General features: G+C 37.0%; 2 protein-coding genes across 3 annotated transcripts in view; one reads left to right on the top strand and one right to left on the bottom strand.

The window, feature by feature from the left end:
* LOC117884022 (CGG triplet repeat-binding protein 1-like) overlaps positions 1-10,708 on the top strand; it is a 58,472-nt gene that overhangs the window by 31,414 nt on the left and 16,350 nt on the right. The gene's annotated exons all lie outside the window — the stretch shown is intronic.
* On the bottom strand, positions 3,464-10,329 carry GPER1 (G protein-coupled estrogen receptor 1). The gene is made up of 2 exons (XM_034784054.1): positions 7,171-10,329; positions 3,464-5,761 (listed from the first exon to the last, which is right to left on the bottom strand). The coding sequence occupies exon 2, from the start codon at positions 5,320-5,322 to the stop codon at positions 4,246-4,248; it is 1,077 nt and encodes a 358-aa protein (XP_034639945.1). The 5' UTR covers positions 5,323-5,761; positions 7,171-10,329; the 3' UTR covers positions 3,464-4,245.

The following is a 10,708-nucleotide window of genomic DNA, read 5'->3' on the forward strand; positions in this document are numbered from 1 at the left end:
TGAACTCCTGAGACAAGTAGATACCATATGTGATGGTGTTAGCGCTGTATTATCGCCTAGGCCAACAAGGCCTAGGCCAGCAAATTTGCAGTGGCGGCAGCATTTTTGTGATTGTGGCATCATTGACTCCGCGATTCTACCAATCATAGCGCATATTGAAACCACCAATGATGGCGCGACGCCATTTAGTAAACATACTTGCGAGAATCCTAAACGTTAATAATATGACTGGAAGGAAGAAATTAAGCGGTTCTCAATTAAAAAAAAAATGCTATACAAAAGAGAGAAAGGGAAAATGAAATGATAGCAAAAATGCGCAAAATAGATTCCTGTGTTGTGTCAGTTAGAGTCGACAGTGAGACAGAAAAAATAGTTGAAAGTAATAGTGAAGTAAAAAGTGAAAATATTGATGTTTAATAAGTTCATATGGGGCTGGGAGCGGCAATTATGTCAGGGCCTAGGGGCAGCAAAATCATTAATCCGCCACTGGATGGTGTGGGTGGATTATGTTTAATTGCAGCTGTAGATGATAAAGTAAACATAGAAGTTGAATGGCATTTACGTGAATGTTACTTCATTTACATGAATTTAAAAAACAGAAGATAGAGAAGTGGTTGGAGGAGGTGAGCTTTTTCTGCACCCTAGCAGAGGACTTCATTTAGTGAGTAATTGAAGAACTATAGCTAGGATTTCAAGAAGAACATAATTATCCTCAAAGCTAAAATGTGTAGGCAGCAGGAAACTGCTTTTCTTCAACCTGGTAAGGCATACTTGTAATTTTGGGTCTAAATGTGGTATATTATGTCAGTAAGAGGAATTGCATATTTTGTAATTCCTGACATTACACATTGTTTTTTCACTCTGTAACATTCTAACCTGCCTAGATATTTCTAGGTGTCATTGTGGTATCTGAACGTTAACAATAGCTGACTACAAAAGGTTTTCAGAGTTTTGAAGATGCAGTGTCAAAAATTACTGATTTCCAAAGTTAGACATTTACCATGTATAGAACATTCAAGGACTTGGGATTGGGTGGGTAAATAGTATGTGATTGTGATCTCCCAATATGTTTTACATGTTGTGACAGACCCAGACCAGTGGGGTACAGGAGTCTAGTAGAGGGTAAATATATTGGTTACTGGATGAGTAGTTTTCTGTTCCCTGAGTGACCAGAGCAGGGGCTGCACTAGAGTAATCAGGAACCTGCTAGAACCAGTTAAGGCAGGCAGGCTTATTAGGACACCTGGAGCCAATTAAGAAGAAGCTTCTAGAATCAATTAAGGCAGGCTAATCAGGGCACCTGGGTTTTAAAAAGGAGCTCACTGCAGTTTGTGGTGGGAGTGTGAGGAGCTGGGAGCAAGAGGCGCAAGGAGCTGAGAGTGAGAGGGTGTGCTGCTTGGAGGACTGAGGAGCACAAGCGTTATCAGACACCAGGAGGAAGGTCCTGTGGTGAGAATAAGGAAGGTGTTTGAGGGAGGCCATGGGGAATTAGCCCAGGGAGTTATAGCTGTCATGCAGCTGTTACAGAAGGCACTATAGACAGCTGCAGTCCACAGGGCCCTGGGTTGGAACCCGGAGTAGAGGGCGGGCCCGGGTTCCCCCCCAAACCTCCTAATTGACCTGGACTGTGGGTTCTCCCAGAGGGGAAGGTCTCTGGGCTGTTCCCCAACCACATGGTGAATCTCTGAGGCAAGAAAATCCGCCAATAAGCTCAGGACCCACCAAGATAGAGGAGGAACTTTGTCACAATGTAGAAACAGCTAATTGCACAGGAAGGGGAGCTCTGCTAATATTTGCCACCATAGTAGATCTTTGAACATAAATGCTTTCTCTTTTTTGTATAATCTGTTCTTGCTGATGAAAAGGCCTTCTTCCAACACATAGATCCAACAGATATAATTACAATCCATGAATAACGAGAAACAACATTCCTTTGGGTCTCCAAAAACAGAATAGGCAATCCTCTTGTGAGTTTAAATAAAATCAAATCACTGATCTATGGTATTGTTTTTTGGTTTGGGTTGGGATTTTTTTTGACTACAGATAAGATATTTTGGTAATTTTGACACTTCCCAGGAAGAATCCAGGATTTTTCTACATGCATGAGTGGTGGCTGACTTTTATCATTTGCAGTGCTTACCTGAGAGAAGAATCCATTCCTTTGATTCTATGTCAATTGAAATGCCAATCTTTCCATGATGAAGTTAATATACACTGACAAATCAATAGCTAGTGAATAATGTTGGTTAATTACAGAGATGAAAGTGGGTGGTAAAAGGACAGAATACCACATGTTAGATAGCAGAAATATGGGAGATTTGTTGCTAAGTGTTGTATAGCAACTCATTCTACACGTACAAGGCATGATAAAGCAGACGTCCTCCCTGAGAGGAGAGGGATTCACACTCCCACGGGAAAGATGTGCAAAAGTGAAATTGTTCCTTAGATGCTGTGGATGACGAAAATATGCAAATAACACCAGAACAAACAGGTATAGGAAACACCAACATACAGTTTTCATGTAAATCAATTTGAGGAATATCTGTCTAGCTAAATGTGTCGTTAATCCACCCATCAACCAGTTGTACCTAGGTACCTATTGGTCAAGTCCTTTGTGACTGCAGCTTCCATTAAGAAGCTCAAGTATTTCAGAAGAAATGTAATTTCATGAGAAATGTTCTTTAAAATGATCTAAAAAACCCTTGTTCGTATGTCATAACCATGCTCATGTAGAATACACGGGAAGTAGGAATGAAGGGCTCTGATCTCAGTTTGGAGAGATTTGCGTGTGTAACTGCCTGAACATAGAGAGGCGATTGTATACGTGTAGTAAGTCTTCTGTGCATTTCAGAGACATAACAAGTAATATTTCAGTGCTGCTCTGATTTAATGTTTATGAGGTTTTTTTAGTGGTCGTAAGGTGATCTTTAAGACTTGATAGCACCTTGTGTGAAGGCTTTGCAGTAACCTGTTACATGTCATATGCCAGGGCATCTGAGTTCAAAGCTCAGTTATTAGTTTCCAGGCTGGCAGAATTTGGAAAAGTTCCATGCCTCCCTCCTCCCCCCAATCCACTGCGTAACTCTTAAGATTTTATTTCTTGATATGACTTTTCTGTGAAGGAGAAAATCCACAAAGAAGCCAGCAGGTATCTAAGATCCAGAAAGGCCAGTGGATTTGGAAAAAGACCTGATGGCTCATCATTTTCTCAGTTGCAGAAATTGTGTGATTCCAAAAATAATGAGGCTTCCAACATTTTAATGAGCGTTTCTTACACTGTCATTTTTTGCAGAAGGCAAGTTTAAAAAAAAAAAAACAAAAAAAACCAATATTCCATTCTTACAACCAAGACAGATATTGTTACAATATTAAAATTTAAATGTGTGTGTATATACACACACACACACAAACACATTTACGTCAGTCACCACATACACACACACAAATTAAATGAAGATAGCAGTAGTTTCATTAATTAGGACACTTTAATCTGTAGTTTGTGCTTGTGACAAAAGACCCTCATTTTCCTATGGACAATATTCAAAAATAAAATGAAGCAGTAAATTTTGTTTTGATGGATTCTCTGAGCTAAGGTAATAAAGGTGAGCAGGATACTATGCGTGACTTCAGATTTGATGAAGTGTTGATGTGAACATTACAAACTAGAGAGAAAATCTTCATCCTAGTTCTATATTACATTAAGAGAAACAAAAAAATCAATGCCTGAAATGTATGTTAGAACAGAAAGCATATCCAACACTGTGTACATACAGCACAGTAGTTCTTAGCAAAGTTGTCAAATGGCTATATTTGGATGGAAAATCAATAACTTTTTTCTGCACCTCCACATCAATGTGTTGTAATGAGTTTTTTCCCACTGTTGTGGCAGCTTCATTATTTAAATGGGAACACCTAGCATATGACAGCAAAGTAGCTATTCTCTGATAATTGCGTTATCTCGATTCTTCCTAGTCTGATAGTTTTTTGGTAAATTATCATTCATACATGTATAATGCAAACTAAAGGCCCCTTATTTGTCAGCCTTTAGTAATCCTGTTGATAATTAAATATAAATTTGACTAAAATGTATTCTTCCACCTTCAAGTCTTGTCATAAAAATATTTAGAGTATAAACCTTCAATACTCAGCAGGGCATTATAGATACATATATTTTACTGTTAGTAGCAAGCGTTTTGTTCTATATTTGTGCAATTTTCACTTATGTTTTTATACAGCACTACTAAATTAAACTTCTGATTGCTCATTACTGTCAGGAATGACTGACTTTAGGGCAGCATGACAAAAACGACTGAATGTTGACATTTTAGTTTTCTGTTCAACATACAACCGTAATTTGTCTCTAAAAGTTTCACCTAGAAAACTGTAAATCAGAGGGTTCAAACAACTGTTAGAAAAGGCTGCTAGGTTTACAATATGTCCTGTTAGGGGATAATCATGCCGAAAAGATTGGTTGCCTGAAGAGAGAGTCTTTCCTTTCTCTTGAAGAAGCTGAACGCTAATGAAGACATTTTCAGGTAGCCAGCAGATAAAGAAAACCAGGACGACTACAAAAATCATTCGAAGAGCCTTTTGGCGCCGTAGTCGAAGACTCCTGTGTTTGTGTGCTTTTATAAGAACTCGAACAATTAATGAGTAGCAAAGACCGATGATCACAAAGGGAATTATAAACCCCAAGGTTATTTCTAACCACTGGATTTCTTCTACATCTGCAAAACAAAAGTAGACCTCTCCAGTGTGCTGCAAATGTACAGCTGTAAATGGCACTAGTGCTGCAGAGATAGATGCCATCCATATGAGGCCACAGCTTAATCTAGCATGCTGCATAGTCCGAAATATGTTGGACCTCATTACTTTTGCAAGTGCTATGTATCTGTCAAAACTCATCCATGTCAAAAAGAAAATGCTGCTATACATGTTGATCTGAAGGAACAGAGACATGAAAGTGCAAATTATAGTGATATCATAATACTTTTCATCAAGATTAAAAACCTCAATGAGGGAGTCAGCAACTAAAATCAAATCAGCTACTGCAAGATTTATGAAGTACAGGTCAGGAATAGTCATCTTTTCCCGAAAACTTATGTTCACAACTAAAATCAGAATATTTCCCACAAAACCAATAGGGAAAAGGAAAATAGTGTAAAGGCATGATAAGAAAAGCCCAATAATGTATTGTTGGTGTTCTTCTGATTTATCAGCCAAGATAGAAGACATGCTTTCATTACATAAATGTGATCCATTTAGTTCAAAAGATGTGCTGTTACAAATAAATGGTGACACTGCTCCTGTGTAAGATTCCATGGTTAGGATCTCCGCTGGAAAGATTACATCGGTATTCACGCTTTGACTTTCAGTGCCAAAATGGTTAAATTGTTGGGATTTCCAAAGAGGTTACAGCAAGCATTTTAAGGATTTGGAAAGAGGTTTACTTTTTTTGTATAAAATGTTTAGATCTGTTTGGAAATGGAATGGAAGCCAAACCAATTAGGCTTGAAATTGGCTGAAATTTATCAGTTACAGAAAAGTAAACTGTTTCAGAAATTTGCTATTTGTAAGATGCCATGCACAAAGCAAATGAGAAAATTAATGTTTCAGATCGTGCAGGACCTTTCTGAACTTTATGGTCATTGAATTGCACACACACAAATGTTTCTTCACAAATGTTCCTTCTTGCAGATTGGAAAATGGTAGAATTTTAGGTTCGTTGATTCCTTTTAACAATTACTGAATATCCTTGGACCTGCAATTAGTAAATGAAAAATTATTAAACTCATGCCTAAATGATTTATTTTAACTTTTCTAAAGCTCGGGCATTCTATGGTATATGGATCGGGGGTTTACACTTACGTACACAAGTGATTGTGTGTTTAGGAACATGATGCTTGAATACATATAAACAAATGTTCAGCAAAAAAAGCATTTAATGTACATGAGAGAGAGAGAGATTATTAGGAGCAACCTGATTAAACATTGTGTGCTAATCAGGAACTCTTAACATTGATAAATATGAGAGGGGGATAAATCAGTGAAGTTGACCCATCAATCTCTGGAGTAGAAGAGAGGAACTTTCCTATGTATCATATTCTTTGTTTTCCTAGTCAAATAGCAAGCTTATTAAGTAGCATAGGCTTTGGCTGCAAAAATGTTAGAAAAAATCTAGACAGATGAAATGCCCTTGGTACCTTCTGCTTGCAGAGAAAGAGACAGAAGGAAAAGACATCTTTTAAAAACTAACAGATAATGTGAATTTGTATTAATTTACACCATCTTCATGTTTAACCTTATTTTCTTTGCAATAAATTATACTGCATTAATTTCCATAATGGGAATGGCGTTGAAAACAACACACCAAGGTGAAAAATAAGAACTTTATAAACGTAAATTTATGTAAACTTGAAATCTTGGCAAAAGTTTCCAAGTTTAAAAAAAAAAAAAAAAGAGGCAAGAAACTGGTAAATTTTAAATATTTTTATAGTTGATTTTATATAATTTTGTTTTAAAAATAATAAACCTGTTAGTAATAAGATGAATACATTCTATTCTGTACTATAAAAGTGAAAATGTATACCTGTAGAACACATGCAAAGATATGCTTGGATAAATACATGAATTAATAGATGCTTTATCTTTTTATTATTTTAAAATCTTAGTGATTTAAAATACTAGTGGTGCACATTCCCAGGAGAGAAAAAGATCAGGCTATTAGAACTGGACAGAATTAAAATATCTTCTATGAAATTTATTTTTTGGCTTAATAACTTAAAAATCATTCCAGCTATTGCTAGTAATTAGCAGGATATATTTTGAGGCATTATTGCAATGCAAGTCTTTGTTCATACAAAAGCATTTTTATGAAATTTTGCTTATCAGAGGTCATTTTGATTTTTCAATTAGAGATCTAAACATGCCATGTATATTTGAATTGTTGCCTTTTTCTGAAATATTCATAATAGAAACAATTTTTGTTCTTGAATGAGATGATAAACTGCTTCAGATGCAATGAAGGGGAAATTAATATTTTAAAAAATTAATGTTTTAGAAAGGTAGATCTGTAAAGATAATCTAACTATGCATAAAAGTCCACCAAAAACCAAACCAATACCCTCAACGATTAGATTGTTTGTAGCTATGTAAAGTGTTAGAATTTACCTTTTAATTCCTGTGTTTCCATCCATAGTCATTTGTTCGGATCTGATTTTCTTCCAAACACCATAAGGCTGGTTTATATTCAGATACACTGTTAGTGGATATGTTAATTTCAGCTATACCAGCAGTCAAAACTTTTAATGTTATTTAGGTGATACCAAGCTGCACTGAATGTCACCTGCTGAACAATTCAGTAACAAAAAATCCATATAAAATCATACTCTGTTAAACATCCTAAATAAATGACTGTCATTGTTTTGCAGCTAATGCAGATCTTCCTGCAGATCCTTGGTAATAAAACATGGCTTTATAGATTCCCAGGGTCGTTCTAATTTGTGTTCATTTGAAGTGTGGTGTTGAACAGGCTTCCTTTTAAGGCTAGAATTAACCCCATTTCTGCTGGTTCCTTTTCTTTACCAGAACTAGACATTAATCTTTTCCCCTATATCTATCAACTATCTTTACGATGCTTAGTATAGCTTTCATTTTACCCTTCCTTTGTTTTTGAGGGAGGATAAAATTGTAGATTCAAATGAGCACCAGTTCAAAGATTAATTTTGAGTAGCAACTAAACATATTTTACTGTGCATCTATAGCAGTAGTTCAGTTTATCTAAGAGTTTAAAAGACTTTCACAGTCCAAAGAGAAATATTAGAACTTTAGAAAAATAGTAGTTTAGTTAATGAATGATCTGAAAACTTGACTAAAATTTTCCTATCCTCTTTGAGAGTCCTATTTCTCTGTTAATCCCTTGCATTTCATGTATCCTCAACTTGACTCTGCTTAGTTGTTCTGCTCAAAACCACCTGTATGAAATAAGCTTAATGATGCAGTTGATTTGGAGAATCAGTCTTGCTTCCAAACCCCACTATGGCAGGTGAAGTTTTGCATTTCATCTCCAGGGGCAGAGAACTAGCTGACAATTGCACAAACACCACCTGCTGGTTGTCAGAATTGTTCTGTCATAACTGGAAAAAGTCTTAGAACATTCTAAAACGAGATGCATATTTTAAACCCTTATTTCTCATTTGAAAGAACAAAACTAAAGTTCATATGCACAATGTTCAGAGCTTTTTGTTTTATTTCTGTTTTTATATTTATGGTCTGACTTTTACTGTAAAATGCCACTCACTGCTCAACTTCTATACAGTATTCTATAGCTACTCTCCTAAGGTAGGCTGCAGAAGGTCTTGTTAAGCATGTATCCTCATGTTCAGGATTTTCAAAGGGATTTCAAATTACAGGTTCAACTTGGGATAGAAGTAGTCAGCCTGTTGCCTTTTTTACATGTTTACAAAACATCGTTAAAATTCCCTGAGTTGTTTTGGTGTCTTTTTTTATTTTATTTTAAGTAACAGAGGAAAGAGATTCGTTTTCTTGTGTAAACCTTGAGTAAAAGGGCTTTGCACAGAGAAGATAAGTGGATGATGGGCATTTCTTAGCCCCGTTGCAGCAAAAATGCTGCCTCCCTGTGATGTGATCAGTTATAGAGGGGACAGCGTCACCAAAATAAAGGTTCTATTTAAGATGCTTGTTTTCCAAGTTCCAAACATCAGTTGGCTTTATATTAAAATACATAATCTTGTACAAAGTACTAATTCTTTTGGTGTTTTGGATAAAACAAACTTTTTTTTTTAAATAGCCAAGATATTTTCTTTGAAACTCGCCATTAAGTAGCTTTTTTTCATAAAGCAGAAAAAAGTCAAACACAGCAATATTTTATTATAGTTTTATGAGTTCTATATTCATTACACATTTCTTTTGTAGTCTGAAGGGGTCATACTTTACTGAAGTTTCTCTGAACTTTTCTTAAAAAAAAAAGATTGAAAACATATTCATATCATATTCAAAAACGTAGATTTGTTTGTCCAGCTATAACATCAATGTTATTGTTTAATCCAGTGGCATCTTATCAATGTTATTGATTAATCCAGTGGTATCTTCAGCCTTGTCATTGTAAAAAGGGATATAAAATGGTTCAAACAAATTTTAGTGGCTGTTGAACATTGTACACCTTCTATCTCCCTAGCTTTGCTGATATTCCAGACACATTTAATAGTAAAGGGTATCTTAACAACCCATATTAAATGACAGTCCTGCTATTATTGGAGTTTATGGTACCTCCTGACGTACGTCATCAACTTTAGTGTTGCTAAGAATGCACTTGATAATTACTGGTATTCTGTCTAGGGATATGTGAGACTGAGAAGAGAAGTAGTTACTTAATTGTGATTTTTTTTTTTACAAGAGGCTTATTTGTGACTATATAACAATTGAGTGTTTTGATTTTTCAGTCAAGTATGTAATGGCATTTAAGAATTTTATTTATTTTTAACGTACAGGATTCAATGACTGCAATTCCTATGTGCTCTCATGTATTAGTAATAGTTTTACAGATTAAATATGTAAGAGTAGCCATCACTCCCACATAATTTGGCAACAGCAGCCTCACCCCTGTATCCCCGCAATTATGGTGTAGAAAGAGTGGGGCTTGTAATTGAGTAGGAGCCTAAGTGAGAGCAGGGCAAGGAGGAATCCAAGCAGTGCAGCCCACCTTCCATGCTACCAGCAAAGCAGTCTCCCCTACTGGCTGCAGATTGCGGAGGAGCCTGCTAGAGCTTCTCAGGGGTGTATGAGGTGAAGGCTGCTAGAATCTGCCAAGAGAAGTATGAGGGCTGGTCTTCACTATGGGAAGATTGATGCTGCTGCAATGGATGCAATGGGGGTTGATGTAGCGGGTCTAGTGAAGACCCGCTAAATTGATGACAGAGCACTTTCTGGTCAACCCTGGTACCCAAGCTCCCTGAGAAGATTAAGGTAAGTTGACAGGAGAGCATCTCCCGTCGACACAACACAAGGAAGACACCGGGGTAAGTCGACCTAAGCTATGTCAACTCCAGCTACGTTATTCACATAGCTGGAGTAGCATAACTTAGATCAACTTACCACCATAGTGAAGACAAGCCCTGAGACAGCACTGGGAGGTGCACAGTAGTTGAGCCTTGGAGGACAGGACTGGGATAGGTGCTGGAGCATTCCCAGATGGTAAGGGAAGCTGTACCCAGTGGAAAGAGGAGCAAAATTGAGGGGGAGAGATGATTGCTCTCTATAAATATATCAGAGGGATAAATACCAGGGAGGGAGAGGAACTATTTAAGCTCAGTGTGGACACAAGAACAAATGGATATAAGCTGGCCATCAGGAAGTTTAGACTTGAAATTAGATGAAGGTTTGTAATCATCAGAGGAGTGAAGTTCTGGAACAGCCTTCCAAGGGGAGCAGTGGGGGCAAAAGACATAGCTGGCTTAAAGACTAAGCTTGACAAGTTTATGGAGGGGCTGGTATGATGGGATAGCCTAATTTTTGGCAATTAATTGATCTTTGACTATTAGCGGTAAATACGCCCAATGGCCTGTGATGGGATGTTAGATGGGGTGGGATCTTCGTTACTACAGAGAATTCTTTCCTGCGTGTCTGGCTGGTAAGTCTTGCCCACATGCTCAGAGTTTAGCCGATCGCCATATTTGGGGTCGGGAAGGAA

This window comes from Trachemys scripta, chromosome 10, assembly GCF_013100865.1.
Source record: "Trachemys scripta elegans isolate TJP31775 chromosome 10, CAS_Tse_1.0, whole genome shotgun sequence".
Taxonomy (NCBI): Eukaryota; Metazoa; Chordata; order Testudines; family Emydidae; genus Trachemys; species Trachemys scripta.

What these genes read in the sequence shown, in the direction of transcription:
- GPER1 (XM_034784054.1), bottom strand. Translation starts at nt 5,322, where the DNA reads ATGGAATCTTACACAGGAGCAGTGTCACCATTTATTTGTAACAGCACA.